General features: G+C 44.1%; 1 protein-coding gene across 2 annotated transcripts in view; it reads left to right on the forward strand.

Moving 5' to 3' along the window:
* The first annotated feature begins 14,983 nt into the window (after nucleotides 1-14,983).
* B4GALT6 (beta-1,4-galactosyltransferase 6) overlaps nucleotides 14,984-19,076 on the forward strand; it is a 51,501-nt gene continuing 47,408 nt past the window's right edge. Inside the window, exon 1 of one of the 2 annotated variants that reach the window (XM_073331324.2) lies at nucleotides 14,984-15,933. In XM_073331324.2, the coding sequence (XP_073187425.1) occupies nucleotides 15,819-15,933 (115 nt within the window). In that variant the 5' untranslated portion in view covers nucleotides 14,984-15,818. The remainder of the gene's footprint in view (nucleotides 15,934-19,076) is intronic. The other variant, XM_073331323.2, reaches the window with a different exon arrangement.

The following is a 19,076-nucleotide window of genomic DNA, read 5'->3' on the forward strand; positions in this document are numbered from 1 at the left end:
TCAAAACATAGAGAATCCCTCTAGGCAAAACCTTAAGTTACAAAACAGATACACAGACAGAAATAGTTATTCTATTCAGCACAATTCTTTTCTCAGCCATTTAAAGAAATCATAATCTAACACATACCTAGCTAGATTACTTACTAAAAGGTCTAAGACTCCATTCCTGGTCTATCCCCTGCAGGAACAGCATATAGCCAGACGAAGACCCTTTGTTTCTCTCCCTCCTCCCAGCTTTTGAAAGTATCTTGTCTCCTCATTGGTCATTTTGGTCAGGTGCCAGCGAGGTTACCTTTAGCTTCTTAACCCTTTACAGGTGAGAGGAGCTTTCCCCTGGCCAGGAGGGATTTCAAAGGGGTTTACCCTTCCCTTTATATTTATGACAGGATGTATGCCAAAGAATAATCCCACTAACCTTCTCCCAAATCCTAAAGAGGTTCCTCTGCTTAATGCTCTGATTATGAGCGAATTTGTTTCACTTAAGATGGAGATGAGGAAGACAATAAATGTCTTGTAATCCTGCCCAACCTGCTAGGGCTCCCTCTGTTTGCCTTCTACAAAATGGAGACACCCTGAGAGGATAGTAGTAGGTGAGGTCAGATTTTGTTTATAACCGTAGCATGCACAATCACAGGTAACTGACATTTACTAACGTGACCTACTACTTTTACCAGAAGCAGCTTGGGATATTTGTCTCACTGTGATGGGGTGGATAAGGCCCTGAGGCCCCCTGCTGGAGGCCTCATAGAGCTGCCACACACCCCACCCCAGAAAAGGACAGTGAAAAGAGTCATCCAAGCCTAGAGCGGCATCATGGGATGCAGCCAATCTGGGCCCAGCAAGCCCATATAAAAGGAGCTGCAGTGTAGAGCAGAGTTCAGTCCCTTGCTAGAGCTAGAAGAGAGCAGATGGTGGCTGAGGGAGCTACAGGACCTTGGACAAAGCAGTGCTGGCAGAGGCTAGGGGGAATGTGAAGGAGCCCTGCGCTGGCTGCTGGGACTCCACCAGGACAAGGCCTTGAGGTAAGGGTGAAGAATGTGCTGTGGCCATGGGGAAGTGGCCCATGGAATTATAGCAGCACTGCAGTTTATTTAAAGGGATATGGCAGATGGCTGCTATCTATTGGGTCCTTGGGCTTGGGCTCGGCCCCGAAGTAGAGGGTGGGCCTAGGTCCCCCCTACCAGACACTGGGAAAGTGACCTGGATTTTGATACACCCCAGAAGAGGAATTGAACTCTTCTAGTGGCTCAGCTGAAGAGTTGGGGCCAGAAAGGCAAAGAGTCTCCAGGGAGAGATCCCTGGGAGTAGAGCCCTGTGCAAATACAAATTTATATCTGCGGATATAAATTGGAATCCGTGGAACTGCAGCAGCAAAAGAAGCAGAATGTGGGACTCCCTGTCCCAGGAGCCAGCACCCTGTGATGGCAGCTCCTCTGGTGTGGCTATACTTACCCCAGACAGGAGACGCAGACAGCTGCATGGAAGGGATGGGGGCAAGGCTGGGGGTGGTACAGCCGTGGCAGAGGAACTGCTGGCATGGGGCGCTGGCTCCTGGGAGTGGCAGCCCCATGTTCTGCTCTTTTTGCCATTGCAGTTCCTGGGAGAGCCCTGCGGTTCTGCGGATACAGATTTATATCTGCAGATATACATTTGTATCCATGCAGGGCTCTTCCTGGGAGATGCAGCCCAACACCAGGGTCAGGACTGGTTGAAGAGCAGGAAAAATTTGAGGGAGCACAGAAGGGTACTGTGATAAGCCCTGCTGGATGGATTGAGGAGTGAGCCCAGGGATAGGGCTGCAGATGAAGGGACCTGACAGAGGGCACAGAGAGAGGCCTCCTGTTGGACTTGCATCCCTGAAGGGGTTTGATTTATCTCACATACAGCCTGTGTGTGAGGTGACTTGGCCAGAAGGCTGGGTCATATCCCCCAGGAAGACTCACTGCAAAGCAGAGAGAAAGTGCAGGCACATGCACTTGGCCAAGGAGGTGCTTGAGAGAGGTGAATGCACCCCATCACACTCACCAACGTTCCTTTGTGGAAAATGCTTCCACCGAGCATATGCCATTGCAGAGTCCATTAGAATTTGCAGAAATTTATTTCTACTGCTATGTGGGGAAAAAAACTTTATGAAGCCAACAAGGGAGACTTGAACTATAGGACAATCCATGCTGGATCTTCTGCGCACCAAGAGATTTGACTCAGGAAAAAATCAGAAGAATAGAAAAATTGGATCCAATGAGCATGAGGTACTTGAACTGAGTATAGTGAGTAATGGTTTAGCAGAATATACCAGTACAAAGGTACTAGAACTGAGAAACAAAATTTGTGGAATTAAAAAATAGTGAGTTATGTCTGAATGGAGGAAATTAAAAAAAAATCTATCACTGTATGAAAACATAACCACCTAATCAACCTGTCCAAATGATATTTTTCCTAGGGAATTAAAAAATAGCTTACTGTACTATTGACTTATCTTTTTAAAAAATATGGATAACTTGATAGGTAGGTGAAGACTACAGAAAACATATATTCTAGAGCCAACAGTATAACTGCACAAAAAGATTTCATTAAGTCCTATAATTATGGTACTTTATCTTTAAATTGAATAGTAGGATTATGATTGGTACCACATGACCCCAATCTTGCCCAAATTCTACTGGTGGTTGGTTAGGTTTCTGATTCGTTGCAAGGTTCATACACTGACTATTATTAGATCTCTTCTACAAACAGAGTCAAGTTACCTTTCTAAATTATTCTCTAACCTCTAGATCACCAGCTTAAATCAACTGCTTTGTCTCCAGGCACCTTAAGTACTAACAAATACCGAATATACCATGCTTTGTCTTAGAGCTTATTATCTACTGACATTGAGAATTAAAAACAGAATGTTTTATACCATTTAAATACTTGTGTAAGATATCTGTTTACTTTAGCTGTCAGGAGGGTTATTTTCTGATGTTAGTTACTGTACAAGGTCTTGAAATACTGTGATACTACATAATACGGTGTTATAACAATTCAAGTTGTTGCAAACAGCTCCAAAACCAAGTCAACCAAAGTCACAAACGAATATGGATATCCAAAAGTAGAAGAAAATTATTCCAGTGCTACATATGGGACTAACAGTGATAAATAAAAGGCTTACTTGTCAGACTTTTTTGTTAAAAATATGGGAAAATGTAAAAGGAAGACAGAGAAAAACCGGAATGATGAAGGGGCTTGAGAGTTATTTTAGGGGAAAAAATAGATTCAAATTGTTTGTTAGAATACATGAAGTTAAGGACTCTGGGACAGGTGTTGGCAAACTTTTTGGCCTGAGGGCCACATCTGGGTATGGAAATTGTACGGTGGGCCATGAATGCTCACGAAATCGGGGTTGCGGTGCAGGAGGGGGTGAGGGCACTGGCTGGGTGTGCAGGCTCTGAGGTTGGGCCAGAAATGAGAAGTTCAGGGTGCAGGAGAGGGATCAGGGCTGGGGCAGGAGGTTGGGGCACGGGAGGGGGTCAGGGGTGCAGGATCCGGATGGCGCTTGCCTCAAGCAGCTCTTGGAAGCAAGGGCATGTCCCCACTCCTGGTGCCCTGCACAACTGTGTGCTGACCCAGCCCCACCCCCACTTCACACCTTCCCCAGAGCCCCCACCCTGCTCTGCCACTGCACTTCTCTGCCCCAGCCCCACTTCTTCCTGCCCCTGCTCCACCCCAGTCCTGCCCCCACTCCCCTGAAGACTGCACCAGGGCTGGACTTGCACTCATCGGCAGCAGGAAGTGCAGCAACCTGTCCCCAGCCACGCCGCCGGTGAGTGCTGGGGGGCTGGTTCCCCCTAAGTCAGCCCTGCCCCTGTCCCATGGAGGCCTAGGCCTCTGTCTTCACCCCCCGTAGGGGGGCTGTGTAGGGCCCCAGAATAACTAGGGATGACCCTGTGTGGAGGTGTGGCCAGGTGGCTCTACGCGCCGCCCCATCCCCAGGCACTGTCCCTGCAGTTCCCATTAGCCGCAGTTCCCGGCCAAGGGGAGCTGTGGGGGTGGGGGCAGCATGTGGAGCCCCCTGGCCACCCCTAAATGTAGGAACTGGAGGGGGGACATGCGGCTGCTTCCAGGAGCCTTGGCATGCGCACGTGGAGCGGTCTCTGACCCCACTACCCAGTGGGAGCTCGAGGGCTGGCTTAAATAGTCTGGAGGGCCAGATGAGGCCTCCGGGCCATGGTTTGCCCACCTCTGCTCTGGGACCTCCTTTATTTTTATTTTTTTTTTATCTTGGAAAGGGACAAACACTCATTAGCATTTAACAAAAAATAAAAAAGCTTGTTTTTTCAAAATATTCTTTTAATAGGCCTTTTTCTTTGTTTATACAAATGTTGATTAATGTCACTTTCTGTTTTTGAGATTTTATTTAAGTTAGAACAAAATAATGCAGACTTATTTTTTCTTAAAATAAAACTACTCTGAAAATGTAGGGCCTGATCTGCTTCCTTTAAAATCAGTGGCAAATTCCGCCCACCTTCCCGCCCCTCCACCACCCGCCCCAAACTTAAAAGGAGCAGTCCTTGAAAGCCCAAATGTTATGAAGGACATAGGCAAAAAGTGTGCTTCATCACTATCCTTTTGTTTTCTTTCTTTGAAAGTGAACCAACTTAATGAAACCAAGCCAGAAAGAAAAAAAGCTCCTTTATCATTTATAGCAGTTAATGTCCGAGGCCCTTATCAGGCAAACACTTAATGTGTACTTAATTTTAAGCATGTCATTCCATTAACATGAATGAAGTTAAGCACATGCCAGAGTGTTTGCAAGATCAGGGCTGAAGATAAAAACTATTCTTTCTCATGCCTTTATAGAAAGTGCCTCGTTCAAACATTTTTCTTTCTTCTCCACAATTGAAAAATTTGAATTAGCTTGTTTGCATGTGGGGATGTAACCAAGTTTACCAAATACACAGTTTACAAATTTCAGAGTAGCAGCCGTGTTAGTCTGTATCCGCAAAAAGAAAAGGAGGACTTGTGGCACCTTAGAGACGAACAAATTCGTTTGTCTCTAAGGTGCCACAAGTCCTCCTTTTCTTTTTGCGGATACAGACTAACAAATTCGTTCGTCTCTAAGGTGCCACAAGTCCTCCTTTTCTTTTTACAGTTTACAAAGTTATATTTTATATTGGCTACTTCCTGGTTCTATATTGCTGCCATGAGTGACCAAACAATGCCAAGGTGTTGTCCTACTTTTGCCTTCATATTCTTCAAAAGAGCTAAATAATTACAGTTAAAAAACCTTCAACTTACTTTTCTTGGAAGAATCATGTGTCACTTGCCGAATAAAAAGGTCATGGATCAAAGGCAGCAAAGCGTGATGAACCTAATGGAATATTCTATGCCTTCGTATTGTAAGTTCTTTAGGTCAAGACATATCCATTTGGCACTGACCTATACTGTGCAGCACAGTCCCCATTATAGTGTTAAATGAATATTAATCAGAGATCACCAGCATTTTCAGGATTGCAATTACCATTGGGTGACGGGGGAGTAAAACTCTAAATGGGCCCTTCAAATTTTATGTTGTCTGAGGTAGAGAGAGGAGCCAGAAGAACTCTAAGACTGCTAAATCAACAATACAGCGGATTTATAGATTCCAGAAAGAACTTCTTCTATACAGGTGTTGGGTAGGCTTCATTTTTCTTTTTCTGCCCTGAAAACAGGCTTGTCTCTATAAATACTAAACCATCTACAGAAAGGCTTACAGGCCCACTAGGTTTCTCTTTTCCCTCCTCCCTTTTAAACTAGGCCTGTAAAATCTAACTTGAGCCTAATATCTGGGAATTACAAATCCTCCCCTCGCTCTGCAATTTTTCTGGAGTTTGCTTCAGAAAAGTATCAAATGCCTCTGGACTCCCAGGATTTCTGAAAACTTGGCTGTACTATTGGACACACCACTTTGCTAGTAAGAGAGTTCTACTCTACATCTACAGGAAACTTGTTTGTTTGTTCTTCATCTAACCAGCAATGATAAGGCTGGAGGGAGCTGTCACTCAATCCACCATCACAAGGCACTTTTGAAAAGGCTAGCCAACTATCTAATTTAAATAACTTTTGTAAATATTGCCCTCTCATGGAGATGAATTGCAACACAAATGATTATTTCACTGGTGCTATTGAAAATACATTTGACTAAATGCTGAATTTTTTTACTGCTATGTAATCCAGTCCTATACAAATAAACAAACCTTCCTAATTTTAAAAAAAGAAAAGGAGTACTTGTGGCACCTTAGAGACTAACCAATTTATTTGAGCATAAGCTTTCGTGAGCTACAGCTTCATCGGATGCATACTGTGGAAAGTGTAGAAGATCTTTTTATATACACACAAAGCATGAAAAAATACCTCCTCCCACCCCACTCTCCTGCTGGTAATAGCTTATCTAAAAAGTGATCACTCTCCTTACAATGTGTATGATAATCAAGGTGGGCCATTTCCAGCACAAATCCAGGGTTTAACAAGAATGTCTGGGGGGGGGGTGTAGGAAAAAACAAGGGGAAATATGTTACCTTGCATAATGACTTAACCACTCCCAGTCTCTATTCAAGCCTAAGTTAATTGTATCCAATTTGCAAATGAATTCTAATTCAACAGTTTCTCGCTGGAGTCTGGATTTGAAGTTTTTTTGTTGTAATATAGCAACTTTCATGTCTGTAATCGCGTGACCAGAGAGATTGAAGTGTTCTCCGACTGGTTTATGAATGTTATAATTCTTGACATCTGATTTGTGTCCATTTATTCTTTTACGTAGAGACTGTCCAGTCTGACCAATGTACATGGCAGAGGGGCATTGCTGGCACATGATGGCATATATCACATTGGTGGATGTGCAGGTGAACGAGCCTCTGATAGTGGTGTGGCTGATGTTATTAGGCCCTGTGATGGTGTCCCCTGAATAGATCTGTGGGCACAGTTGGCAACGGGCTTTGTTGCAAGGATAGGTTCCTGGGTTACAGACTAACACGGCTGTTACTCTGAAACCTTCCTAATTTTAGTGACACTTGCTGATGTTGAGACTTTACATTTTCAATCCTAAATAGACTTTTAGTCTATCTAATCTACATTAGTGTTGGTTCAGTTCTATATGGCAAAACTGGGTGTCAAACCTCACTCATATTAAAAGAATAAAAACAGCTGGTGGTGATAGGTGAGTATAGAAAATTATAAAACAACTGGTCGTCTTCTCTCTATTATGTGTTCTTTAACCTAGTAAGGCTAAGATGAAAGTTCCTCTATTTGAAACTTTTCTGTTATCTTTTGGGATGGTTTCTTTGGATGTTATACAAATTTGCAAGTTAGGATGTCTATCCATATTGTTGGTGGCTGTTAGTCCAGCATGTTCTTCCATGATGATCATGGTACTATCTGAGTACCTGCATAACTATATTATTTCAATAGACAGTCTAACAGCTCTCTGTTTAGTATACTTCCTCCTACCTTGCACTTGAAGCTTTACATTTAATTAATCTAATATTAACATTGGGGGAAAGCTATGCACAAGACATGGGCTTTGTGTTAGGTCCTGAAGGTAGTAAGGATTGTAGTAATTCTTAACTCTTGTGGGAGGGACTTTGACAATCATGGGTCAGGCTGGGGAAGACTTTCTCCTGGTCCCACAAGTTCTGCTCTTGTCATTGATGGATAGTGCAAGATGTGTTTGTATTGGTACACTAATATTTGGTGTATATAGAAGGAGAATAAAATGTTAAAGATCTACCAAAATATTGACTATTTTTAAAATAAAAGCAAAACCATAAAGAGAAGTAAATCCTAAATCTAATGCACATAGACCCCCTAATACAGAATAAAATGATAGTATAAACATTGTATCCTATACAAATGGAACTTTATTCACAGCTCAAATAGTCCACATTTTGTAATATTAATAGGCAGTTAGACATCACACCAGCAAGATATATTTTCACTTAATGATTCAAACATTTGCTGCTAAGTTAGTGTGACCTTGTGTTATGCCCACCTGCAAGAAAAGTCAATGTAAACAATTGTATATTTTTGTCTCTTACTGCTTTCCATTGTATTATTCCTTCTGTAACTTTATATTCTGCTTAATAAAACTCACATAGTTAGAAAATGATACAGTATCTACAGCGCTCAGATGTTTTTGCGACAAAACAAATATTCTCAAACACCCCACGCTACCCAATAATAATAAATACATTATTAGTTAGAATAATACTGAATGGCTCAAGAAGTGGGGGAGGGGGTCTATGTTTTTGGAGCAGAGAGAGCTATGTTCTCTCCTTGCTGTTGCCAGGAGATTCCAGTAGCCATGGTGTGCAGCACAATTAGGCTTGGAAGGATTAGGTTTTTATTGGTAAATGTCAGTAGACTTCCATTTCACTGTACATGAACTGATGGAAAAATATTTCTATTGCTAATTAAGATTTGCAGACAGGCAAAGTAAGAAATGTTTGAGAACATATTAAATTTGACAGACATTTTGTGTTTTAACAGTTAAAAAACCTTAACTTTTTGAATCTCAATATTTACTGTCATTAAGTAATTATTGCCTGCCCCCTAAAATTTGCTGTAACTGAAAATTTAAATTGATTTATAAATTGAAGAAAAACTTATTGACATTATCCATTGAAATAATAAAACATACAAATCTGATTCTGCCAAATCCTAAAGCGTAATAACTGAAGTTCTTGGATGGCTATAGAATTACGACCAATATAATATATAGGAATGTTCCTCTCAACATGTAGCAATATTATGGGATACTAGTTATAGTGTAACTACCTTTATTTTACTTCTATTTTACCCAAATTCCCTTTCAGCTAAATTGTGGTTGTCATTAGTGGGAATTATTTACCTAATTATCCACTGATTAACCAAATAAGTGTGATGTTTCTAACACGTCTCATTGGGTTATTACTGTGTTCAATTCCATGTTTAATTTTTGAGTGTCATATGCATTTTTTTGTTTTTAAAATAAAAATACTGAAATGCAAGAAAACAGACCAGATGGGTTGCCATTGATTGCAGGAAAATGACATTTTAGTCCTTGCAGAAAAAAACAAATTGTACAATCTTCTGTTCTGAGGGAAAACTTCTGTCCTTGCTGTAGCTCTCACTGCTGGCTACTCCATATGAGAATAGCTTTGGCCCCAAACAATTGTATTAGGTTAAAATGAGTTTGTTAGTAAGGTTTGAGCAATGCTTCTGAACACTAACCAGTGTTTTCCCAGGAATTGAAATTGGGGAGGGGGGGTTTCCAAATTTACAGGGGGGAAGGGGGGCAGGGCTGATGAGGGTTGAGACTGTGAGGGTGAAGGTGGGCTGTATGGCACCATAGTAAAAACTGAAATGTTTCATGGACTATTTTATTAGATTTAACTTTAAAATCATCACACAATTAAAGTTTCCTACTCAAGCCTTCTATGAAGCACTACATCTACATCCTTCTTGGTTTCTTGTTATAATTTTGCACAACTCTGTTAATGAACTTCTTGAATGCAATGTGGTGGCTCCCTGGTGGCTTCTCGTGTGTTCGGTACTTCCATTCCTTCAATTGATATGCTCATTAGTTCATTCACATGATCAGGCAGAAGGCGACTTCTTTCAGAACACACAATTCTATTCAATGATGAAAAAGAACACTCAACTGTTGTGACTGGGAGTAGCAAGAGATGAATTCCTACTTCTTTCATCCCAGGAAACAAAGATCCGTTCGAGTCACTAGTGGTGATAAAAAAGAAGCTGAAGTCAAATCTTCATTCATTCGCCATATGGTATTCCACTCTGTGTTCAAATTCTCTATTCTGTCCTGAGCACATGGCAGCCCTATTGCTGGTAGTGCCTCACTCCTCTCAACTGTCAGTGTTTTATAGGACAGGGATCTGTAAAAGCTACATAGAGGTTGAGTAAAATCAAGAAGTCGCTGTTGTCTATTTTTAAGAATCAAGTCTGTGTACTTTTTTTGGTTGTCTTAACAAACACTTCTTGTCCTCTTCACTTAAGGATTCAATATAAATGCCTTCATTAGTCAACTTCTGGACCGAAGTCTTTGCTTCTTCCAGTACTTTTTCAATGGATAGCTCTCTGGTTGAGCCAAATGTAGGTTCTATTGCTGTACAAAGATCTACTACTGTTGTAGAAGATGCCTGGGTGGCATTGTTTAATGACACAAGTGGTTTCAACAGTAGACTTATAAGAAAGAGAATGGCAATAGTCTTCTCTGAATGTAGTAGCAAAAATAGTCCACCAGCCTCACTACTTAAATCCATCCCATCTTAGTAGATACTTTCCAAAGCCAGTAATAATGGCTGGAGTAATTTTAAGACAACAGCCAAGGATCACTCATGAGAAAGCCAGAGGGTTTTCCTAGGTTGGACTAATTTGAACTTCAGTTCCATTGTATCTTCTATATTTTCCAAGCTATTTCAGTCTTTTTGGACTCTTGCTGAAAAAAGAAGATAATGAAGACATCAAGACATTTAAAAAAATCTAAACTTAAAGAGTCTGCAGCTCTTACTAGCACTAGTTGGAGTAGATGGCCTCTGCAGTGTATATAGGAGAGATTAGGGTTACACTTTTCCCTGAGCAAAGCTTGTACTCCACCATGTCTTCCAGAGAAGTTTGCAGCTTCATCCAATGCACAAGCAGCCATCTGTTTGGGGTCCAATTGACAAGCATTTAACTCTTCTAAGATGTGGGTTGTCACAGATGCAGCCGATGTGTCTTCTATAACTTGAACATCTAGAAATGCATCTACTGGCCTACCACTGACATCAAGATAACATACACAATGACAATTCTTGATGCCCATTTGCATCGGTGCATTCAGCAGCCATGTATGCAAACTTTTTGAATGTGGTGAGAGAGTTCTTCACTTTTTCAACTGGTAAGTCTCACTGTTGCACCACATGCTTCTAGACCAGTGGTTCCCAAATTTGTTCCGCTGCTTGTGCAGGTAAAGCCCCTGGAGGGCCGGGTCAGTTTGTTTACCTGCCACGTCCGCAGGTTCGGCCGATCGTGGCTCCAAGTGGCCGCAGTTCGCTGCTCCAGGCAAATGGGAGCTGCTGGAGCAGTCAGTTGAGTTTCTTGCAGAAAGATAGTGAGCATTTGCTGGTCTTGTTTAGAACCAGTGTTCAACTTCAAATGAACAAGTGACAATGCACTTACCACACACTACAAACTGGAGGCCACTGGTATCTCTTCTTTAAATAGAAAGTATGATGTCATAGCCATGTTTGTTCACATGAACTGTGTTGTCTCCAGCATTCTTAACAGCCTCATTAACACTCATGGGTGTTGTCCTTGGTCAGTGGAGACTCAGAGTTCAGAGATGCTTTCACATCAGTTCATCTCCCAGGTGGGGGGCAAGAAGGCACCTTGCTCGTTCCGCTGCTCACTGTTCGCTCTGGCCACTGTTGTTTGTTGTGCCACCATTCACTCCATCGCTCTGTTGCCAATGGCCCTGTGCCATCACCTTCTGCTGTCATCTGCCACTGTGACCTCTGCGAGTTGGTCTCTTGAGGTTCCACCCAGCTCTCAGTGGGGGAACCTCGCTGCTCGTGCAGACTGGGCCATCTCTTCCACAGAAACACTGTCCCACAGCAAGACTAAGCACTTAGACCTGATTATCAGTGATTTCAGCTGTAGTGGTCACTTAACAAAATAAAAGACTATCTATGGAGCCTAATCAGCTCTGTCTTTAAACAGAGGAGAGGGGCAGGTCTAATAGTACTTGTGACTCAGGCAGACTACCATGCAAAACACCTGTCTCCACCCTCTCTCTTGATGCCCTCAATCAGCACAGGCTAATTACAGTTCTACTGCCCTTTACTCATACAATAAGAATAACAACATTTAATTACTCCCCTTCACCCCTCTGCATTCAAGTGATTTGTAATCCAACCCCAGCCAAAATCTATCACTTGGGCAACCCAGCTCTGTTTGCTGGATACCTAGGTAGATTAGGTATAAATGTAAATACAATCTGGTCCTGAAGCCTTCCCCCGCCCCAGCTCATCACTAGCTGTCAGGGACGGCTCATTTAGATTTTGCTTACAAATCATAATTTGAAATTATTAGGTTGGCCAACATCACCGAAATGAATGCACTGACATTGTCATAAAAAACAACAGCTGTATAAGAAAGCTAGTCTATGTTCATACTTTTTAAATCTAGTATACTTTTTCAGATACACATATTTTATCATACACTTTATATGCTTTTAAAGTGTGTATTAATGTTTCAATTCAAAATTCCAAATCACTAAATTAGCAACACTGCCTGTAACTAGTTCATAAAACTTGGGGAGAGGGGGTGTAGGGAAATCCCTGACACTAACTGTGCTGACTGCAAAACTTACCAAGATTCAAGAACTATTTTCAAGCAGCATTAAAACAGTGCTGGCCTTTTGAGTAGAGAAAACATTCGAAAAAATGCAGGTTTTTTCTCATTCCTTCAAGCATTCCAGGATTTCAGATTAAATGCAGCCCATACAAAAGGGAACTGACCTCCTGTGAAAACTGAGAGGGCTGTAGGGATAGCTGTCTCCAGTGCACCCAGCCATGCCTTGGCCAGCAGCCAGTCCTCTAGCACACAGCATTTCATCTATAGCTCTTTTCAGAGGAATGCAGTGTTGATTTGACCTAGTCACCTAATGGCTTGCTGGTAGCTAGCAGCAGGTTGCTCAAGCAAACGGGGAGAACAGGTGCCCAACCTAGTGCTGGCCTTGCACACTTTTAGGGTATTTCTTCAGTAGGGTTTATTTAAAGGGTAAACCACAAACATTTGTGGTGTGTCCAGATTACCATGTACAAATATTTTAGATAACTTGAGGGAATTGGCAAACAATTAACTAAACTCTAACATAGACATGCACTTAGAGAAAGTTACAAGATTGCTTAATATAATGATTTTCAAACTGTCATCCACAAAATATTTAGTGGTTCTCTGGGGAGAACTAATAGGTCTAATGAATCAAACTATTCTCATTTCCAACTGTTTCTACAAATATATGTGTATTGCACTAAAAGCTGCTAAAAATATTTTTTCTATCTAAGCACTTGCTACACTCGCCACAGGGATACTGATTGTTCATGGAAAGAAGAGCAGAACACACAATTGTAAACAAGAGTGGTGGTGTCCATGACACAATTTATAGGCCATGTCTATATGTACAGTGCTGCAGTGGTGAAGCTGTACTGCTGCAGCGCATCTGGTGAAGCCGGTCTATGCTGATAGAAGTGAGCTCTGCCCTCGGCATAAAAAACCCACCTCCACAAGTGGCAGAAGCTATGTCGGCAAGAGAAGCTCTCCCGCTGACACAATGCTATGCGCATGAGCGCTTCTGTCCGTGTAACATGTCACTTGGGGGGTGGTTTATTCACACCCCTGAGCGGCATAAATTATGCTGGCATAGGCTATAGTGTGGACATGGCCTAATTAAATTATGGTCCACACACTGGAAAAGTGACCGAAAACTTGCCCTAGGGGTACCCTTATAATCTACATGAGTATAGTGCAGCATTTGATTTATTTGTTTAAAGCCTAAAACAGGGAACAAAGCAATGGGGACGAGACATGGATTCATGCTCAGGCTTGTTTCTGCATAGGTGTAAAGAACAAGGTGTGCCTTAGTTACAAGGGCCTGGAGACTTCTAGAGGAGAGGTGTGTGGTAGTTACTGGGCATGCCCAGTAGGTGTCTCTAAAACTGGGTAGAGGGTTTCTGTTAAGGTCAAACCGTTTGCAAACATCCACCATCTGAGGTCAGTGAGGAAAAAGTTATAAATGGAGTTGGAGTTTGGAGACAGCCTTATATACTAATTGGTTGGACATTCCAGGGTTAAGGTGTGCCTGCTATCGGAATAGCATTCCAGAGCCTGTGGTAGTTAGCATCCACACTCCCGATGTAGCGGAAAACTGAAGAACTGGCTTAATATTGACTCTAGGACAGGAACTGCTGCTGGTTGTGAGGATTTTTGGACTGCCAAGGCAATTTTGAGGAGTTCAGCCTGAACTGTGAAGCTGCTACTGTCCTCTGGTTCTGAGGAGAATAGGTGACAAACACATACACTACAGAGTGAGAACTTATTTCCATTACAAGAGGGGAGGGCAGTATGCAGATATATGCATACGAAGATATACTTTGTACTAAGTTTACAGCTCTTAAACTGGTGAGAATGCCGTACAGTTATTTTTGAATAACATTTAACTGTGCAAATTTCTTTCCCTCCCCTGCCCCCTTCCCCAAAGTCCTGAAAAACCTGGGCCCTGACCTGTACTGCAGCAGTGAAGCAGGCTCAGCTGCAGGCAAAAGGAGATTTAAAGTTATACATAATTTAGTTCCCCAAACCCATTACACTCTTTCTTTCTTTCTTTTCATCTCCCTTCTGCCGCAATAGACGGCTGCTGCCCCTCCTATCCTCTCTCTGAGCGGCTCCTACCACTCACACATCTTCCTGTTAAAAAACAGTCCATTCGTGCCATTGCCAGGCCTGGCACTATGGCTGCCAGAGGGCACCAGCTGCCGTTGCTCTCGTCATACGGCCCTGGGGCCCACCTAGGGGGAGACAGAGCCCAGCCTAAAGGCTGCAGCCAGGCGTCTTCCCACAGTGTCCACGGCCAGCTCTGCCTCCCCCCATGCCCCTTCCCCAGGCACCCATTCTTAACCCACCCATTCTCTTGTCCTACCACTAATATTCTCTCCCCAGGACCCTGGATCGCCCCGCTTCCGGAGGAGAACAATAGCAGCCAGAGCGTCTGGTAAAACGCTCTTCCCCCGATAAAGTAGTTTATTTATCAGCCAATCAGGAAAGCGGATTCTTTTCTCCCTTGTCCCCTATTGGAGCGGCGCGGCCCGCGTTCACTCAGGCCGCGCGAGCTGTCCGGCGCGGCCGCGAGCCTCTGACAGTGTCAGACTAGACAGCTCGCGCGGCCTGAGTGGGCGGGCAGGCGCGCGCCCGCCGAAGTTCTGCAGTTGGTCGCTAGCCCCGTAGAGGCTCGTGCACGTTCCCAACCGCCGCAGTAGCCGGGTCGCTGCGGGGCGGGGCGGCTGCAGCGCGCTCCCCGCCGCCGGCCCGGGAGGAAGGAGCGGCGGGGCGTGGAGGTGACTTTGTCCAGTGGCGGCGGCGATGCTGCTGCTGTTGCTGCTGCCGCCGCCGCCGCCCGTGAGAAGGGAGCAGGCGGCCGCGACTCCCGGCGGCATGAGCAACCACCGAGCCACCCAGCAGCACTAGGACTCCCCCTCCCCTCCCCTCCCCCCGGCCCAGCACCGGGGTCTGCCACTGCCGGCGGAGGGAGCGGGGCGGATTAACCCCACCCCCCGCTGTGTGAGGGGCAGGAACAACCGGGCCCGCGGCTCGCAGCGCTGAAGCAGCCACCCCTCCCTCCTCCCCCCGCGCTGTCTCCGCGGCCCCGTTTCACCTGCGCAGCGGGGAAGGGAGCACCGGACCCCCAGGCCCAGTGAGCCGCTCCCCTCCCCTGCGCGCTGCTGTGTTTGCCGCTCCTTCAGCCCCATACCTAGCGCCCACCCGGAGCCCCCGCCCTTCCGCTAGCACCCTTGTATACTAGCCCCTCGCTCCAGCGTCCCTCACACACCGAGGCCCCCGCCGTTCATCTCCTGCCGTCAGACACTCCCCACATCCCTCCGCTCCAGCCCTGGCCTCTTCCCTGCCGCCGGTCGCTCGCCTGAGGCCCCCTCCCTTGGCTGGCCGCGCCGCCGTGCGCTCCATGGGAGTCTGCCGCCTCCCGCTGGGCCGTGCCGCCGCCGCCGGCTACTGCTGGGAGTAGGAGGCAGCAGCCCCTGTCCAGGAGGAGGATGTCACTGCTCGGGAAGGTGCTGCGGGTCTCCAATCGCTCCATTCTCGCCTTTATCTTCTTCTTTTCCTTCTCCTCGTCGTGCCTCTACTTCATCTACGTGGCCCCTGGGATAGGTAAGTAGGGAATATCTTCGGGCGGGCGGGCCGGCGAGGTGGAGGGTTATAAATCTCTTAATTTGCCAGAATCCCCAAGTGTGAGGAATATAATTGGGACAGAGGCCCAAGGTAAGAGTGTCTGTCTGTGAGTCTGTTTTGGGGGAGGCTTTAAATAATAATGGGCTTTGCATAATACAACACTGGGGAGATCTTTCAGAGTAAGAGAGATGCCGCAGAAATGGTATTGGATGGAAGTAAATTTAGGTCTAAAACTAAAGGACATTCCCCTCAAGGGATGATGAGAGAGAGAGAGATTGAAGGATAGTTAGGGTGGTACAGTATACTTCTGTTGCACCGTTCAATCAAGGTTTTCAAATGCTTTGTAAAGATATGTAAATGCTTTAAACGCCGCAGCTGCTGTAATGCTTCAATGTAGACACGCTCTGCAGCGATGGGAGGCATTCTCCCATCACTAGTTAATCCACCTTCCCAAGAGGAAGTAGCTAGGTTGATGGAAGAACTTTTACATCAACCTAGTACTGGCTGCACTGGCGGTTGGTTGGCTTAATTATGTAGCTCAGAGGTGTGAATTTTTCACATCCTTGAATGATGTAGCTGAGTTGACCTAACTTTTTAGTGTCAACCTGTACACAGTGGCCACAGCAAGGTAACTGCCTAACCATTGTGGATTTTTTTTTTTTTGACATCTCAGGAGGGAAAAGTTTTAAGATGGAATTTCAAGGAATGCAATGAAATGGCTTTGCAGATATGGATGGTAGAACCATCCCAAAATAACAGGAAAAAGCCCACAGGTGCTTGTTGGAAAAATGTTTGTTAGTCAATCACAATTGGCATCATTTGGCTGACATATCAGTATCATATGAAAGAATCCTTTCCTCCTTACCTCACAGAGTTGAAACAGCCAGTACTATAAAGTATCATCTAATAAGCTAAAAGCCCTCTGGTAGAACACTGAAGACAATAGCAATGCAGACTAGAAAAGCAGCACAGTAATCAGCGGTTTTCTTATCAGTTTTACCCGGACTTCCATAGTTACTTAAGATTAGCGTTTCTTGTACTGATACTGTTTTTCATTTAAATGGGACTTCAAAAAATAGTACAAACATGTTAAGAGACTGCTCAATGCCAGAAGAGAACAGCCCCTAGCAAAAAAATCAGCCTGGTTCTTGATTTATACCAGTTATCAAGTACAGGGGAGCATCTTTACAATTTAAGAGGTGTATTTAATTTAAGTGGCTCAGGCAGGGGACAGGGAGCCAAAATTCTGTGGGTCTATTCCTGGTTCTGCCATCAGTGTGCTATGTGACTAAAGAATCTTCAGGTTTTGTGCCTCAGTTTCCTCATCTACAAAATTGGGATGATGTTTCTTTAGCTCATAAGAGTGTGAAAAATCGACACCCCTGAGAAACATAGTTAAGCCAACCTAATCCCCTGTGTAGACAGTATTAGCTGGATGGAAGAATTCTTCTGTCCACCTACCTACCGTCTCTCAGGTTTACCTACGATGACAAAAGAATCCCTCCTGTTGCTGTAGTAAGTGTATACACTGAAGCACTTCAGTGGCGCACTTGGAGCATTGCAGCTTTGCTTGTGTAGCATTTTAAGTATAGACATAGTCTTAGGCACGTAACTTTCCCCATGCATTGTATAGGAAGCCTAGGCATCTAACTTGGGAATGTGGATTCCATTAGGTGGAAATGTGTCTAAATGTTAGGAGTTGCAATGCTGAACCTGAGTTTTCTTTGTTGGTCTAGCCCTAGGTCACACATCCAATTAGTCTTAAGAAAACATTCAGTCACTACTGACATAGGCTGAATTTGAATGTGTGGAAAAACTTTATATGGTTCTGTCACTTTGTTTCCCCCTTCTCCCATCTGACCTATTATCATTAGTCCTCTGAGCCAGCCAGCATGCAAAAGCCACAACAATTTTCAGTTCAGTTTCCATCTAAAATATGTTTTTTTTTTGGTGTGACTCTTATCCCCAATTCCTGGCTTCAAGATCACATTCATTCTAACAATATTAAAGACACGAGGTTGAATTTCCCACCAGCGAATTTTAAAAAGCAAGGCTGTCATAAATATAAAGGGAAGGGTAAACCCCTTTGAAATCCCTCCTGGCCAGGGGAAAGCTCCTCTCACCTGTAAAGGGTTAAGAAGCTAAAGGTAACCTCGCTGGCACCTGACCAAAATGACCAATGAGGAGACAAGATACTTTCAAAAGCTGGGAGGAGGGAGAGAAACAAAGGGTTTGTGGGTCTGTCTGTAGTCGTCTTGGCCAGGGACAGAACAGGAATGGAGCCTTAGAACTTTTAGTAAGTAATCTAGCTAGGTATGTGTTAGATTATGATTTCTTTAAATGGCTGAGAAAAGAATTGTGCTGAATAGAATAACTATTTCTGTCTGTGTATCTTTTTTGTAACTTAAGGTTTTGCCTAGAGGGGTTCTCTATGTTTTTGAATCTAATTACCCTGTAAGATATCTACCATCCTGATTTTACAGGGGGGATTTCTTTATTTCTATTTACTTCTATTTTTTATTAAAAGTCTTCTTGTAAAACACTGAATGCTTTTTCATTGTTCTCAGATCCAAGGGTTTGGGTCTGTGGTCACCTATGCAAATTGGTGAGGCTTTTTATCCAACATTTCCCAGGAAAGGGGGAGTGCAAGTGTTGGGAGGATTGTTCATTGTTCTTAAGATCCAAGGGTCTGGGTCTGTAGTCACCTAGGCGAATTGGTGAGGCTTTTTACCAAACCTTGTCCAGGAAGTAGGGTGCAAGGTTTTGGGAAGTATTTTGGGGGGAAGGACGCGTCCAAACAGCTCTTCCCCAGTAACCAGTATTAGTTTGGTGGTGGTAGCGGCCATTCCAAGGATAACGGGGGTAATATTTTGTACCTTGGGGAAGTTTTGACCTAAGCTGGTAAAGATAAGCTTAGGAGGTTTTTCATGCAGGTCCCCACATCTGTACCCTAGAGTTCAGAGTGGGGGAGGAACCTTGACATGGTGGCGCAGCGGTGGGATTAACCTGAAATCATTTTGAGATCCAGTTGAGATTTTTTGAACTAGAAATACAGATTTTAAAAAGGAATTTTTAGGAAGTCCAGAAGGCAGCTTTGAAACTGAAAGCAGCTTGGTTTCTCT

The sequence above is a fragment of the Lepidochelys kempii genome, chromosome 2, assembly GCF_965140285.1.
Source record: "Lepidochelys kempii isolate rLepKem1 chromosome 2, rLepKem1.hap1, whole genome shotgun sequence".
Lineage (NCBI taxonomy): Eukaryota > Metazoa > Chordata > Testudines > Cheloniidae > Lepidochelys > Lepidochelys kempii.